We start from the raw sequence: 18,638 nt of genomic DNA on the forward strand, positions 1-18,638 counted from the left end.
TCAGCGCTGTAATTATGACTGTTCCTCTTTCTCTTCCCGAGGTCTTGGCTATCTTCTACTCCCCCCTTTTCTCCTTTTTCTCTTTGTTTTCTTTTTCTTTTCCCTTCCTTCCTCTCCTCCTTTGCTTTTTCCCCCCTCCTTTTCCCTTTTTTCTTCTCTTTTTTTTTCTCTCCTCTTTTCCTTACCCGGGGGGCGCGCGCCCCAACGCTCCCTGGATACGCGCCTGATTTAGCAGCACGACACTCAATCAATCAATATAAAGTACTAGACCAAAAACATTATCTGTTTATGTTCTTTAAACAAACTACGGCTTTTAGCTGCATCTTTGATAATTCTGTTATATAATGTTGAAGTTGGCGATATTTTCTTGAAGGGACGGAAGGGTACAGGGTCGAAATAACTCATAGAGTATACTAATAGTTTATTCTTAGGGACTCGTTTGCTTTAGGCCCTCCAGTTGTCAGATTCGTAGATGGCAATGAGAGTGTTTCTATGTGAGATCAAATTTTGCTTTTGGGAGGTGGTAATGCATGTCGGTGAAGTTAACCTCAATTATACACGTAATGCCCAACTTGTGCTGCACAGAGGGGCGCGTGGCCCTCATTTCCTTTGCTACGCAACTGGACCAGCCAGCTTACCAACAATTGGTGGTAGACAAATAACACCAGGATAGCTCGGTTCTCTAAGATATTATAAGACGAGAAAAGTTAATCGAAAAAAAAAAAATTTTTTGGATACAATCATCATAATGGTATAATTTTATTTACGGTTTCTAAAACAACATAAACTAGTATATGGAAATATAAATGACTTGATGATTTATTTACTACTTATTAAAGTCTGAACTGAATGATTTGTAGCGCAATCGTATCTGATTATAGGTTATTGTTCTACTTTTCTGGGAGTTCAAAAGATGAAGTAACATACTGTCATTAAAAGAAATAGAACACAAATATATGTATTCGAGACATCGTCATTTTGAAATTTATACGCTTTGTATATATTTAAGTAAGAAAAATGTCAACTGGTTGAATATTTATTGGGCAACATTGTAATAAAGTTGCTCTGTTAGACAATCTTTAAGTTTCCATCGCAATTATTGCCAATTTACAGCTGATATGGTAATTTCTTTAATGACAATGTCGTTTGTAATCAAACTGACCAGACAAAGCTTAATGTAAGCATAATGTAAATGTAAAACTTTATCCTTCAAATTTGACAAGTGATAACATCTTCTCGGTCGTCTATTAAGAAGACATGAAAAAACGCAACCTGGGTATACAAAACGTTCTGTATAAGTGTTGCATAAACAATCCGGATCTCGAAATGGATACTTTGAACACACTCTGTTATATGAAATGGAAACAAACGACAAAGAAGAATGAATATATACATAAGTGAAATTGTAGTGAGTTGGAAAATCAAGAACAGTGAAAAACTTCCAACCTCCACTGGGGTTCGAATCCGGGCCTCCCGCTTTGTACGCGGACACCCTAACCACTAGGCTGTGGACGCTGATTGTATGTCCAGAGGTTCGAAACCGGCACTGGAAGGTCGTAATTCCACTGTAGGCACTTGTCGAATAATTCTAGTTCTGTTTTTGGGGACATATTTTGCCATACTCTAGAGATCAAACATATGATGCTAACCAACTCGAAATCATTGGTGATTCCTGAAGCCGGATCTCGAAAGAGATACTTTGAACATACTTGATTTTAATGAAATGGAGGTAAACGTCAAAGTCAAATGAATATATATATAATTGAAATCGTAATGAGTTGGAAAATCAGGAACAGTGAAAAAAACTTCCAACCTCCACTGGGGTTCGAATCCGGGCCTCCCATTTTGTACGCGGACACCCTAACCACTAGGCTTTGGACGTTATATATATTTATATATATATATATATATATATATATATATATATATATATATATATATATATATATATATATATATATATATATATATATATATATAGGCGTGTTTGTGTGGTTATGCTGTGCTGCCAGCATCTGCAAAGTCTGATAATTCAAAATAGTTATCTTCTGTTGTAGTATTGGAAATGCTGATACCACTCTCATCATCCACTTGCTGCGTTGAATCTTGGCCAGAGGTAGGTTCATTATTGCTATGACTAGAACTTCTCCGTCCTTTCTTTTGTTTGTGTGCATGGGTATCAATGGGAATATCAAAAGATGGTAAATCATGATAAAGAGAATCAGCTTGATCAAACACAGGTGGCGAGCGATTCACCGAACTGTAAAAACCAACACCAGAAATTGCGGTAGCATGTGAAGGACTTTGGTGTCTCAAATTTACTTTTCCACGCTCTTCAAGAATTTCATTGGAGCTGTTAATATCTTCATCGGTAATTCCGACGCTTCTCTCAGGTGGTGATGTCGATGGCTGTTGTCTTAATATATCATTGTAAGTGCTGTTATCGTCGAGTCCAGCATTATCATTAACATTTTGGTTTTGACTTGAAGTGATGTCAGAATTGGGATTTCTTTTTCGATCGTACTTCCGTATGATACACCAAATGCCTGGTTGTACAAGAACAGCGATCAATATTACAACTATTGCCGATATCACTATAATAACTAACACCGACGTGTCTATACCTCCGTCTGTTTGTCCTGTAACTTTTTCACCCGCTTCACTAGCTGTAGTACCACCGTTTGATTGTCCGTCTGCTTCGCTGGACTCTGTACCTTTGTCACTCGCTTCAGTAGTAGCTTCTTGTAACACAGAGAATGTATATTCATCCGTGTAAGACGAATCGGAAACGTTACCTCTACATGTTACGACTATATCAATCAACTCGCTTTCTGCAACTTCGAAATTTGTCATCGTCAAACATGACATACCTTCTGATGCAGCGAACTCAAACATCCCTACTTGCGGTGGTACGTCCCAACGAAACTCTGCGTCAGCTGTGAGAGGGACTAAGCGACAACACAACGTCAACTGTTCTTTCCAGCCGACGATACCATCATTAGAAGAATTGATTCTAACGAAAGGGTTCTCGTAGAAATAAAGAGGTCCGATGGAGCAAGAGAAAAGAGGGGTAGATTGGCCGGGTTCCACAACACCCGCACTATTGTTCACATAGCAATTTAGGGTAGTTCCATTAGCATGCTGAACAAAAATATAATACGTTGATAATTTATATGTGTAATTAGTTGTTTCCAAAGAAGATAACCCAAGGTTAACCATATAACCAATACTTAACCATACAGATGTTGTATTTTCTATAGCAGGATACGTACAATCTATCAGCACAATACCAAACCCTTCTTCAACAAGATACTCTAGTCTTCCATCCCACGTAGTAATGCACTGATCATTGTCATAGACAGCAATCTCCACAGTGTCATTAATGATAACACTCTCATCAGATGCAGTGCATGTGTAGGTACCACTGTCGGTCACTCTCAGTGATTCAAAACCCATTGTGAAAGACTCCTTGGTTCCTTCAAATGTCATATTTTGAACCGAGGAATTTACAGTTACTACACCATTATTCACTTCGGCTATTTTGATTTCATTTTTCCACCAGGATACATCATCCAGTGTGGATGCACATGTCACTTGTAACGGTCGTCCCTCGAAAAGAATTTCATCAATACCGCTCACATTCAACTGTTGCGCTTGCGCAGACAGCATGGCACAATGTAATCTTATAAGTAGGATCAGAAAGAGGAACATGTTGATAATTTAATTTCAAAGGTTAGTGTGAAATGGCAATAGAATTGTTCAACGAACTTGATTGGCTAAATCTTCGAGTCCTTTCCAGACATTACTCCTAATATACCGTCGATTGATCAAAACTCAAACTATACATCTTGTTTGAAGAAGTAACGTAGCTAACATAGTTCTACTTTAACGATGACGTAAAAACATGTCACTTCCGGTTATGATGGATGTATAACTCAATAACTTTAATGGTAGACCTATCTAGGTGAACGTATAGATTACCGTACGATTTATTATTTCAAACATAAAACCGCTTTTAGTTGCTTTACGTCGCTCGCAGATGGTGCACTGATAACAATTAATTATAATTTAAAATTGTTAATATATGCCAATTAAAAATCATTAAAAAAATTAAGATATGCTTAAATCAGTCGATGTGGTTTCGAGGACACCGACTGAGGAAGCTCCTTTGGCGATATCGCTATACTGAAGATATAATTATCACGTGACTTGCCAAGAGGTAATGAAACGAATTCTTCTTATCTTTCATAATTGACGTAACGACACCAGTCAATAAAAACAAAAACAAAACGTAACGAAACAGCTATTTTTCATGAAGTTGATGGCCAAAATAAGCTCAATCGACTAAAAAAAAAACCCAGATTCTTTTTCTTCAATAACTCTCATGTACTGTTTGCCACAGTAGAATTTCATATTCTCCCCCAATTCATCAAACTAACAATTCCCCGTCAATAATTATCCAATGAACGTTGTTTTCACTTTCATATCATGTAAGTCACATTATAACAACTAAAACATGTCTTTCCTTGGTCCGTGTGATAGTTGAGGCTGGACTGGAAGTTCATGTACATAGTATATAGGCTAAATCTGGGTTAAAGAGCCAGCAGCCAAATCTAATAAAATGAGTTTAATGTGTTCCAAAGTTGTTAGAAAAGCTCCAAGTGATCACATTATGGTCATTTTTTTCTTAACAACGATTGGCATCGATAGGGAAAGGTTCGCTAACACATTGCAAATAATTTATTCCTTTGTTTAAAATTTGTAATCGATTTATCCGAAAAGTAGTTAAAGAAGTCGATATCTCAACATGTACATAGTAATCCGACAACAAAGCTATGTTGTTGTCTTTTAATATGAAGATTTATCCGCGAAATTAAAATAGGTCGTCTTCTGGATATTGTTTCAAGCTTTAACGTCTAGCGATGAGTTTCAGAACCGGTATACAACTAGTATAAGTTCAAGACACATTCGCTGCAGGTACCGACGTTGCTAACTCCGAAGTCAACGAGAAAAGTTATGAAGCTGAGCGGCACGAGTATTTGCTTCTATATTGACCAATTTGTTGTATAAAAAAACTGTTAAAACTATATATTTTTCCTTCAAAATTTTCATTGGTCTAATCTTTAGGTAAATTCTCCTGTTCCCCTTTTTGGTGGTGTACCGTATCTTAAAGCTTTGCATCCACGTTATAAAATTCACGAGATATAAAGTTTAGGACAGCACTACAAGGCTTAACTTGTGTATATACTAAGTAAAGGGGGTGGAGACCGCACGGCATTGTGACTTTATTGTTAAAACTCCAAACCCATAACGGGCTCTGTTTGGTATTTCTTCCAAAAATATTGTTGTGCTCGAAATAGCAAACCGTATTGGTAATAAAATACTAAACTATAACTCCGAAGAATAACGTGTTTTTGACTTTCACGCACTGACAACTTTACACAATCAACATACCATCTTTCAAAAGCAGGTCAATAAATTTTTAAGGATGGCAGTCTGTAACACAAAACAGTAATTAAAATGAGACCAAATAGTATACTTAGTTTATACATATACCGTTAGACATACATGATGTGAGACCGTATTCGCGTACTCGTATTTTAATAGCGTTAATTGCCTGTAGTGGTACTCGTCCCAATGGATTTGCACTCGTACAGTTCTCGTACTCGAGGCATGTTGGAAATCTAGTAAAGATATTAGTGTAAAGTTATAGGCATTAGTACTCCGGCTTAGAGCAGTGTACTCTAATTCGTACTAGAGGAATTCTATACTTGTACTCATACTGTTGTATTAGTACTCAAGCTGTTGTACTCGTTATCATGCTGTTATATTAGTACTCAAGCTGTTGTACTCGTTTTCATGCTGTAATACTAGTATTCGAACTGTTGTACTCGTACTGTAAGTCTGGGTGACACCATATGGTTAACTCTCTTGAATAAACGATATGAAGGGGAATTCTACTTGTAGTTATAATGCTGTTGTACTCATATCCATGCTGGTGTACACATAATCCTGATTCATGCTGTTGTACTCATATTTCTGTTGTTGTACTCATTTTCCTGACGTTGTACTTATATTCATGCTGTTGTACTCATATTTCTACTGTTGTACTCATATTCATGCTGTTGTACTCATATTCCTGTTGTTTTACTCATTATACTGCTGTTGCACTCATATTTCTGCTGTTGTACACATAGTCCTGATTCATGCTGTTGTACTCATATTCCTATTGTTATAGTCATATTCATGCTGTTGTACTCATATTCCTGACGTTGTACTTATATTCATGCTGTTGTACTCATATTCCTACTATTGTACTCATATTCATGCTGTTGTACTCATATTTCTGCTGTTGTACTCATATTCCTGACGTTGTACTCATATTCATGCTGTTGTACTCATATTTCTACTGTTGTACTCATATTCATGCTGTTGTACTCATATCCATGCAGGTGTACTCATATTCCTGTTGTTGTACTAGTTATACTGCTGTTGCACTCATATTTCTGCTGTTGTACACATAATCCTGATTCATGCTGTTGTACTTATATTCCTATTGTTGTAGTCATATTCATGCTGTTGTACTCATATTTCTGCTGTTGTACTTATATTCCTGACGTTATACTTATATTCATGCTGTTGTAGTCATATTCCTACTATTGTACTCATTTTCATGCTGTTGTACTCATATTTCTGCTGTTGTACTCATATACCTGACGTTGTACTCATATTCATGCTGTTGTACTCATATTTCTGATGTTGTACTCATATTCATGCTGTTGTACTCATATCCATGCAGGTGTACTCATATTCCTGTTGTTGTACTAGTTATACTGCTGTTGCACTCATATTTCTGCTGTTGTACACATAATTCTGATTCATGCTGTAGTACTCATATTTCTGCTGTTGTACTCATTTCCTGACGTTGTACTTATATTCATGCTGTTGTACTCATATTTCTACTGTTGTACTCATATTCATGCTGTTGTACTCATATTCCTGTTGTTTTACTCATTATACTGCTGTTGCACTCATATTTCTGCTGTTGTACACATAGTCCTGATTCATGCTGTTGTACTCATATTCCTATTGTTATAGTCATATTCATGCTGTTGTACTCATATTTCTGCTGCTGTACTCATATTACAGACGTTATACTTATATTCATGCTGCTGTACTCATATTCCTACTATTGTACTCATATTCATGCTGTTGTACTCATATTCATGCTGTTGTACTCATATTCCTGACGTTGTACTCATATTCATGCTGTTATACTCATATTTCTGCTGTTGTACTCAAATTCATGCTGTTGTACTCATATTCTTGTTGTTGTACTTATTATACTGCTGTTGCACTCATATTTCTGCTGTTGTACACATAATCCTGATTCATGCTGTTGTACTCATATACCTATTGTTGTAGTCATATTCGTGCTGTTGGCCTCACATTTCTATTGTTGTATTCATATTTCTGATGCTGTACTCATATTCATGCGGTTATACTCATTTTTCTGATGTTGTACTCATATTCATGCTGTTGTACTCATATTCATGCTGTTGTACTCATGTTCATGTTGTTTCTACTCGTATTAGATCAGTCGTTCAGACGTACTCTTCAATCAAATCAAGTTCCATTTCAATAACAATTTTATAGTCTTTTAGAAATTAGGTACAATGTGAAACATCCCATATAGGATCATTGACAAAAGCAACTGGTCTTCCTAGCTTAGGGTATTATCATAATGATGGAAATTGAACATTTACAGGCGCGTATCCAGGATTTTCTAATCCAGGGGGCGCGAATTACTATCTTAGCGGAGCGCCACCATCGTTGGCGCGGAGCGTACAAGAAAATTTCTGGTTTTGATACCCCCCAGATCACCGGAAATGGCACTTCTCGGGCTTGAAAATGACCAACCAGATGTACACTTTTGCCTGAGAACCGCAGTATTTCCCAAAAGTTTTTTCCATCCATAACCTTTTTGAAGATTGTCACCAGTCACACATCATGTTCGACCTCATTACATGTCCTATGGATCATTGCTTTTGTAGGTGATTCTACGTAACGGCCCACAATATCCGAAAGCCCCACTTTTCAAGGTTTTAAGCCCATTATTTGTTGAGAATTTGAAAATTCACATTTCTCGTGAATAAAATCACTTCAAAACATATACATAATGTTTCACAAAATTCAGTCTATGGACAACCAATATAGAAAATCCCATTTGAACCCCTAACATGTCAAAATTGCACGAGTAGAGGAAAGTATGATGAAGAATGTTGGTGAGGAAATTTTCGAAAATTCAGACACAGTTAATTTATTGGTGTAGAAATATTAAAACCTCTTATAATGGCTATTATAAAACTGCGTTGAAGGAAATGAAAAATAGCAGATATTTCCGATATCAGGTTTATCGAAACCGAACACTACACACATTGGCGTAGGTCCCGTAGGAGGCGGGGGCTGGCAGCCCCCCACCCCAATTGTTTTCCCATTTTTTTTTCGGGCACTTACTGAAAGAGAAATAAATAGCAATGAATAGCTTAAAATTATCTCCTTGGTAATTTAAATAAAGTTGTAAGCTTGGCCGACATTACTACTGTAAAAGAGAGTTTTGACATAAATGGATCTGTATGCTTTTTCTCCATCTACATAAGACATTTCGTTGTTTACATTAGCATCCGGCGGTATACTGTGCAACTTTCACGGACCGTAAGGTACACGATGCCATACAATGTAATGACCGATCTTGCCTATATGATATTGGCATCGACATGTTGAATGCGCGCGACTTGCGCGAAAAATTTTGGCTTTTTTTCGGGCAAGTCATTACAGCCCCCAAATCCAATTGGGCTCCTACGCATTTGACTACACACATAGACAGTTTTTTGGCTGTTCATCCTGTAACATGTATTTCAATGCTCACTGCTATGATGTTATATCTGCTCTTTGCTTTACAAATTCGAAAAGGCGTGTAGCGAGTAATTGCCAAGGGAGGGGCGAAGCCTGTAGGCAAACTATCTACGCGAAGCCCCACCATAAGTTGGCGCGAAGCGTACAATAAAATTTTTGGCCGAAAATGCCTCCCAGATCGCTGGTAATGACACTTCCCAGGCCTTGTAAGTTGCATCTAAGCATTGTCTATTTCGAAATTACTAGCGATGTCATAAAGAAAATTTGCTCGGGGGGGGGGGGGGCGGTCGCCCCTTCCCGAAATGCGTCATGTTCCCCGACGACTCGGTCGAGTTCAAGACCAGCCACAGTTGGTTCCATATAGCACAATTGTACAATTGTTTAAGGCGTCCATACACACACAAGCGTTATGATAGACCATATATAGTATTTATATAGATACATTAGTGAGAGAGGAAAAATGGAAACGTCAAAAATGGAGTTGTCGGTGTAAGGGGTAGGGTGAGGCGCACATCCCCTCCGTAATCCTCGATCTGTCACTGGCTACCCTGTCTATATAATAGGGATCAGCGCTGTAATTATGACTGTTCCGCTTTCTCTTCCCGAGGTCTTGGGTATCTTCTACTCCCCCCTTTTCTCCTTTTTCTCTTTTTTTTCTTTTTCTTTTCCCTTCCTTCCTCTCCTCCTTTTCTTTTCCCCCCTCCTTTTCCTTTTTTTCTTCTCTTTTTTTTTCTCTCCTCTTTTCCTTACCCGGGGGGTGCGCGCCCCAACGCCCCCCTGGATACGCGCCTGATTTAGCAGCACGACACTCAATCAATCAATATAAAATACTAGACCAAAACATTATCTGTTTATGTTCTTTAAACAAAATACGGCTTTTAGCTGCATCTTTCATAATTCTGTTATATAATGTTGTAGTTGGCGATATTTTCTTGAAGGGACGGAAGGGTACAGGGTCGAAATAACTCATAGACTATACTAATGGTTTATTCTTAGGGACTCATTTGCTTCAGGCCCTCCAGTGTTCAGATTCGTAGATGGCAATGAGAGTGTTTCTATGTGAGATCAAATTTTGCTTTTCGGAGGTGATAATGCATGTCGGTGAAGTTAACCTCATTTATACACATAAGAGCCAACACGTACTGGACAGAGGGGCGCATGGCCCTCATTTCCTTTGCTACGCAACTGGACCAGCCAGCTTACCAACAATTGGTAGTAGACAAATAATACCAGGGTAGGTCGGTTCTCTAAGATATTATTAGACGAGAAAAGTTAATCGAAAAAAAAACATTTTTGGATACAATCAACAAAATGGTAAAATTTTATTTACGGTTTCTAAAACAACATAAACTAGTATATGGAAATATAAATGACTTGATGATTTCCTTGCTAATTATCAAAGACTGAACTGAATGATTTGTAGCGCTATCGTATTTGATAATAGGTTATTGTTCTACTTTTCTGGGAGTTCAAAAAATGAAGTAACATACTATCATTAATAAAAATAAAACACAAATATATGTATTCGAGACATCGTCATTTTAAAATTTATACGATTTGTGTATATTTAAAGTGAGAAAAATGTCGTCCATGTCAACTGGTTGAGAATTTATTGGGCAGCAGTGTAATAAAGTTGCTTTGTTAGACAATTTTTAAGTTTTCATCGAAGTTATTGCCAATTTACAGCTGATATGGATATCTCTTTAATGACAATGTCGTTTGTAATCAAACTGACCAGACATAGCATAATGTAAATGTATACTGTATCCTTCAAATTTGACAAGTGATAACATCTACTTTACAGTCTGTTAAGTAGACTTAAAAACGCAACCTGGGTATATGAAACAGACTGTATCCGTGTTGCATAAACAATCCGGATCTCGAAAAAGATACTTTGAACAGACTCTGTTAAATGAAATGGAAATAAAAGACAAAGGCATAATGAATATGTACATAAGTGAAATTGTAGTGAGTTGAAAAATCCAGAAATGTGAGAAAACCCGGGCCTCTCGCTTCATATAAGAAGATCCTAACCAACTGGGATATGGACGCTAAATGTATGTCTAGAGGTTTGAAACCAGCAAGGAAGGTTGTAATTCCACTGTAGGCATATATATTTATATATGGGTGTTTCTGTGGTTATCATGCTGTGCTGGCAACATCTGCAAAGTCCGATAATTCAAAATATTTATCTTCTGTTGTTTTATCGGAAATGCTGATACCACTATCATCATCCACTTGCTGCGGTGAGTCTTGACCAGAGGTAGGTTCATTATTGCTATGACAAGAACTTATCCGTCTTTTCTTTTGTTTGTTTGCATTGGCATTAATAGGAATATCAAAAGATGGTAAATCATGATAAAGAGAATCAGTTTGATCAAACACAGGTGGCGAACGATTCACCGAACTGTAAAAACTAACATCAGAAATTGTGGTAGCATGTGAAGGACGTTGGTGTCTCAAATTTACTTTTCCAATCTCGTCGATAGTTTCATCGGAATTGTTAATATCTTCATCGTTAATTTCAAAGCGTCTCTCAGGTGGTGATGTCGATGGCTGTTGTCTTAATATTTCATTGTAAGTACTGTTATCGTCGAATCCAGCATTATCATTAACATTTTGGTTTTGATTTGAAGTGGTGTCAGGATTGTGATTTCTTTTTCGATCGTACTTCCGTATGATACACCAAATGGCTGGTTGTACGAGAACAGCGATCAATATTACAACTATTGCCGATATCACTATAATAACTAACACTGACGTGTTTATACCTCCGTCTGATTGTGCTGTAACTTTTTCACTCGCTTCACTAGCTGTAGTACCTTCGTTTGATTGTCCGTCTGCTTCGCTGGACTCTGTACCTTTGTCACTCGCTTCAGTAGTAGCTTCTTGTAACACAGAGAATGTATAGTCATCCGTGTAAGACGTATTGGAAACATTACCGCTACATGTTACGACTATATCAGTCAACTCGCTTTCTGCAACTTCGAAATTTGTCATTGTCAAACATGACATACCTTCTGATGCAACGAATTCAAACATCCCTACTTGCTGTGGTACGTCCCAACGAAAATCTGCGTCAGCTGTGAGAGGGACTAAGCGACAACACAACGTCAACTGTTCTTTCCAGCCGACGATACCATCATTAGAAGAATTGATTCTAACGAAAGGGCTCTCGTAGAAATAATGAGGTCCAACGGAGCAAGAGAAAAGAGAGGTAGATGGGCCGGGTTCCACAACACCCTTACTTTTGTTCACAAAGCAATTGAGGGTAGTTCCATTATCAGATGGAATAAATGGGTAAAACCCTTTTAATATATTTGTGTAATTAGTTGTTTCTAAAGGAAATAACGAGATGGTATTCATACTGGAAGTACTTAACCATATAGATGTTGTATTTTCTATAGCAGGATACGTACAATCTATCAACACAAAACCAATCCCTTCTTCAACAAGATACTCTAGTCTTCCATCCCACGTAGTAATGCACTGATCATTGTGATATACAAGAATCTCCACAGTACCACTAATGGTAACACTCTCATCAGATGCAGTGCATGTGTAGGTACCACTGTCGGTCACTCTCAGTGATTCGAAATCCATTGTGAAAGACTCCTTGGTTCGTACAAATGTCATATTTTGAACCGAGGGATTCACCGTTTTTACACCATTATTCATTTCAGCTAATTTGATTTCATTCTTCCACCAGGATACATCATCCAGTGTGGATGCACATGTCACTTGTAACGGTCGTCCCTCGAAGAGAATTTCATCAATACCGCTCACAGTCAACTGTTGCGCTTGCGCAGACAGCATGACACAATGTAATCTTATAAGTAGGATCAGAAAGAGGAACATGTTGATAATTTAATTTCAAAGGTTAGTGTGAAATGACAATAGAATTGATCAACGAACTTGATTCGCTAAATACTCGCGTCCTTTCCAGACATTACTCTTAATATACCGTTGATTGATCAAAACTCAAACTATACATCTTGTTTGAAGAAATAACGTAGCTAACATAGTTCTACTTTAACGATGACGTAAAAACATGTCACTTCCGGTTATGATGGATGTATAACTCAATAAACTTTAATGGTAGACCTATCTAGGCGAACGTATAGATTACCGTACGATTTATTATTTCAAACATAAAACCGCTTTTAGTTGCTTTACGTCGCTCGCAGATGGTGCACTGATAACAATTAATTATAATTTAAAATTGTTAATATATGCCAATTAACAATCATTAAAAAAATTAAGATATGCTTAAATCAGTCGATGTGGTTTCGAGGACACCGACTGAGGAAGCTCCTTTGGCGAGATCGCTAGACTGAATATATACTTATCACGTGACTGGCCAAGAGGTAATGAAACGAATTCTTCTTATCTTTCATAACTGACGTAACGACACCAGTCAATAAAAACAAAAACAAAACTTAACGAAACAGCTATTTTTCATGAAGCTGATGGCCAAAATAAATTCAATCGACTAACAACAAAAAACCCAGGCTTCTTTTTCTACAATAACACTCATGTAGTGTTTGCCACAGTAGAATGTCATATTCTCCCCCAATTCATCAAACTAACAATTCCCCGTCAATAATTATCCAATGAACGTTGTGTTCGCTTTCATATCATGTAAGTCACATTTGAACAACCAAAACATGTCTTTCCTTGGTTTTTGTGATAGTTGAAGCTGACTGGAAGTTCATGTACCTATAGCATAGGCTAAATCTGGGTTTAAGAGCCAGCAGCCAAATCTAATAAAATGAGTTTATTGTGTTCCAAGGTTGGTAGAAAAGCTCCAAGTGATCACATTATGGTCAATTTTTCTTAACAAAGATTGGCATCGATAGGGAAAGATTCGCTAACACATTGCAACTAACTTATTCCTTTGTTTAAAATTTGTAATCGATTTATCCGAAAAGAAGTTGAAGAATTCAATATCTCAACATGTACATAGTAATCCGACTGCAAGGCTATGTTGTTGTCTTTTAACATAGGCGTATGAAGATTAATCCACGAAATTAAAATAGGCCGTCTTCTGGATATTGTTTCAAGCTTGAACGTCTAGCGATGATTTTCAGAACCGGTTGGTACTTAGTCTCAGTTCGAGACACATTCGCTGCAGGTACCGACTTTGCTAACTCCGAAGTCAACGAGCAAAGTTATGAACCTGAGTGTCACAGGTATTTGCTTCTATATTGACCAATCTGTTGTGTAAATTAACTGTTAAAACTATATATTTTCCTTCGGAATTTTCATTGGTCTGATCTTGAGGTAAATTAACCAGTTCCCCTTTTTGGTGGTGTACCGTATCTTAAAGCTTTGCATCCACGTTATAAAATTCACGAGATATAAAGTTTAGGACAGCACTACAAGGCTTAACTTGTGTATATACTAAGTAAAGGGGTGGAGACCGCACGGCATTGTGAGTTTATTGTTAAAACTCCAAACCCATAACGGGCTCTGTTTGGTATTTCTTCCAAAAATTTGTTGTGCCCGAAATAGCAAACCGTATTGGTAATAAAATACCAAACTATAACTCCGAAGAATAACGTGTTTTCGACTTTCACGCACTGACAACTTTATACAATCAACATACCATCTTTTGAATCAGGTCAATAAATTTTAAAGGATGACAGTCTGTAACACAAAACAGTAATTAAAATGAGACCAAATAGTATACTTAGTTTACATATACCGTTAGACATACATGATGTGAGTCCTTACTCGCGTACTCGTATTTTAATAGCGTTAATTGCCTGTACTGGTACTCGTCCCAGTGGATTTTTACTCGTACAGTTCTCGTACTCGAGGCATGTTGGAAATGTAGTAAAGGCACACGTGTAAAGTTATAGGCAATAGTACTCTGGCTTACAGCAGTGTACTCTTATTAATACTAGAGGTATTCTATACTTGTACTCATACTATTATATTAGTACTCAAGCTGTTGTGTTCATACTCAAGCTGTTGTACTCGTAATCATGCTGTAATACTAGTAATACAACTGTTGTACCCGTACTGCAAGTCTTGGTGACACCATATTTATTTATTTATTTGTTTTTCCACAGAAGTACAAAGCGGAGGGAATTTTTCCATAAAGCTTAAAAAGCTTAACACAGTTAACATATGGTTAACTCTCTTGAATAACGATATGAAGGGGAATTCTACTCATGATGTTGTTCTCATATTCATGCTGTTCTACCCGTAATAGATCAGTCGTTCTAACAAATCAAGTTCCATTTCAATATTACTTTTATAATCTTTACGAAACTAGGTACAATGTGAAACATCACATAGGATCATTGACAAAAGCGACTGGTCTTCCTTGCTTAGTATATTATCATCATGATATAAATTGAACATTAGCACCACGAGACTCAATCAATCAATATAAGATACTTTAAAAAAAAACAGTATCCGTATATGTTCTTTAAACAAAATACGGCATTTAGCTGCATCTTTGGTAATTATGTTATATAATGTTGAACTTTGCAATATTTTCTTGAAGGGACGGAAGGGTGCAGGGTCGAAATATCTCATAAAATAACAGTGGTTTATTCTTAGGGACTCATTTGCTTCAGGCCCTCCAGTGTTCAGATTCGTATAGATGGCAATGAGAGTGTTTCTATGGGAGATCAAATTTTGCTTTTCGGAGGTGATAATGCATGTCGGTGTAGTTAATCTCATATACATGTAAGGCCCAACACGTGCTGGACAGAGTGGGGCGTGGCCATTATTTCCTTTGCTACGCAACTGGACCAGCCAGCTTACCAACAAATGGTAGTAGACAAATAACACCAGGATAGCTCGGTTCTCTAAGATATTAGACGAGAAAAGTTAATCGCAAAAAAAGTTTTAGAAACAATCATTATAATAGTATAATTTTATTTATGGTTTTTAAAACAACATAAACTAGTATATGGAAATATAAATGACTTGATGATTTCTTTACTACTTAATAAAAGACTGAACTGAATGATTTGTAACGCTATCGTAAATGATCATAGATTATTGTTCAACTTTTCTGGGAGTTCAAAAAATGAAGTAACATACTATCATTGAAAGAAATAAAACACAAATATAGGTATTCGAGATATCGTCATTTGGAATGTATACGCTATGCATATATTTAAAGTGAGAAAAATGTCGTCCATGTCAACTGGTTGAGAACTTATTGGGCAGCAGTGTAATATAGTTGCTTTGTTAGACATTTTCAGTTTTCATCGAAGTTATTGCAAATTTACAGCTGATGTGGTTATTTCTTTGATGACAATGTCGTTTGTAATGAAACTGACCATAACATAGCAAAATGTAAATGTAAACTTTATCCTTCAAATTTGACAAGTGATAACATCTACTAAGCCGTCTGTTAAGCAGACTTAAAAACGCAACCTGGGTATATAAAACAGACTGTATCCGTGTTGCATTAACAATCCGGATCTCGAAATGGAAACTTTGAACAGACTCTGTTAAATGAAATGGAAATAAACGACAAAGGCAAAATGAATATCTACATAAGTGAATTTGTAGTGAGTTGGAAAATGCAGAACAGTGAAAAACTTCCAGACTCCACCGCGATTCGAACCCGGGCCTCCCGCATTATATGCGGACACCCTAACCACTATAAGCTATCGACGCTGATTGTATGTCCAGAGGTTCGAATAGGGTAAGGAAAGTCGTAATTCCACTGTAGGCTTTTGTCACCTTTTGTCATATATTTATATATATATATATATATATATTCCTTCTCATTACGTTTTCATTTATATATATATATATATATATAAATATATATATATATATTTATATATATATATTTATATATATATATATATATATATATATATATATATATATATATATATATATATATATATATGCGTGTTTGTGTGGTTATAATGCTGTGCTGGCAACATCTGCAAAGTCTGATAATTCAAAATATTTATCTTCTGTTGTGTTATCGGAAATGCTGATACCACTCTCATCATCCACTTGCTGCAGTGAATCTTGCCCAGAGGTAGGTTCATTATTGCTATGACTAGAACTTCTCTGTCTTTTCTTTTGTTTGTTTGCATGGGTATCAATGGCAATATCAAAAGATGGTAAATCATGATAAAGAGAATCAGTTTGATCAAACACAGGTGCCGAGCGATTCACCGAACTGTAAAAACCAACATCAGAAATTGTGCCAGCATGTGAAGAACGTTGGTGTCTCAAATTTACTTTTCCAAGCTCTTCGATAGTTTCATCGGAGCTGTTAATATCTTCATCGTTAATTTCAAAGCGTCTCTCAGGTGGTGATGCCGGTGGCTGTTGCGGGAATATTTCATTGTAAGCACTGTTATCGTCGAATCCAGCATTATCATTAACATTTTGGTTTTGCTTTGAATTGGTGTCAGAATTGGGATTTCTTTTTCGTACTTCCGTATTATACACCAAATCGCTGGTTGTACGAGAACAGCGATCAATATTACAACTATTACCGATATCACTATAATAACTAACACTAAAGTGTCTATACCTCCGTTTGATTGTCCGTCTGCTTCGCTTGAATCCGTACCTTTATCACTCGCTTCAGTAGTAGCTTCTTGTAACACAGAGAATGTATATTCATCAGTGTAAGACGTATTGGAAACGTTACCTATACATGTTACGACAATATCAGTCAACTTGCTTTCTGCAACTTCGAAATTTGTTATCGTCAAACATGACATACCCTCTGATACAGCGAACTCAAGCATCCCTACTGGAGGTGGTACGTCCCAACGAAACCCTGCGTCAGCTGTGAGAGGGACTAAGCGACAACACAACGTCAACTGTTCTTCCCAGCCGACGATACCATCATTAGAAGAATTGATTCTAACGAAAAGATTCTCGTAGAAATAAAAAGGTCCGACGGAACAAGAGAAAAGAGAGGTAGATGGGCCGGGTTCCTCAACACCATCACTTTTGTTCACAAAGCAAGTTAGGGTAGTTCCATTATAAGACTGAAAAGTAGGGTAAAACCCTCCTAATGTATTTGTGTAATTAGTTGTTTTTAAGGGAAATGAAACGAGGTTATACATAATGGAAGTACTTAACCATACAGATGTTGTATTTTCTATAGCAGGATACGTACAATTTATGAACACAAAACGAAGCCCTTCTTCAACAAGATACTCTAGTCTTCCGTCCCACGTAGTAATGCACTGATCATTGTGATATACAAGAATCTCCACAGTACCACTAATGGTAACACTCTCATCAGATGCAGTGCATGTGTAGGTACCACTGTCGGCCACTCTCAGTGATTCAAAACCCATTGTGAAAGACTCCTCGGTTCGTACAAATATCATACTTTGAACAGAGGAATTTACCCTTATTACACCATTATTCACTTCCGCTATTTTGATTTCATTTTTCCACCAGGATACATCATCCAGTGTGGTTGCACATGTCACTTGTAACGGTCGTCCCTCGAAAAGAATTTCATCAATACCGCTCACATTCAACTGTTGCGCTTGCGCAGACAGCATAGCACTGTATTGTTACAAGTAGGATCAGAAAGTTGAACATGATGATAACTTAACTCCAATGGTCAGTTGATATTGCGTCGATCGATCGAAACTCAAATTCTCGGAAAAAACAACGGTACTTCGTTTTGAAATGGGGCTTTATTGTTCTACGTCAATGATGACGTATGATTGTGTAATTTCATTTACAAATTTCCTTCG

General features: G+C 37.0%; 1 protein-coding gene across 1 annotated transcript; it reads right to left on the reverse strand.

Moving 5' to 3' along the window:
• Nucleotides 1-613: 613 nt before the first annotated feature.
• LOC139976269 (uncharacterized) lies at nt 614-14,381 on the reverse strand. Its single transcript, XM_071984914.1, has 2 exons — nt 11,338-14,381; nt 614-1,346 (listed from the first exon to the last, which is right to left on the reverse strand). Exons 1-2 carry the CDS (start codon nt 12,772-12,774, stop codon nt 1,248-1,250), a joined length of 1,536 nt encoding a protein of 511 aa, XP_071841015.1. The 5' UTR covers nt 12,775-14,381; the 3' UTR covers nt 614-1,247.
• Between the last annotated feature and the right edge of the window lie 4,257 nt (nt 14,382-18,638).

The sequence above is a fragment of the Apostichopus japonicus genome, chromosome 11 (assembly GCF_037975245.1).
Source record: "Apostichopus japonicus isolate 1M-3 chromosome 11, ASM3797524v1, whole genome shotgun sequence".
Classification (NCBI taxonomy): domain Eukaryota; kingdom Metazoa; phylum Echinodermata; class Holothuroidea; order Aspidochirotida; family Stichopodidae; genus Apostichopus; species Apostichopus japonicus.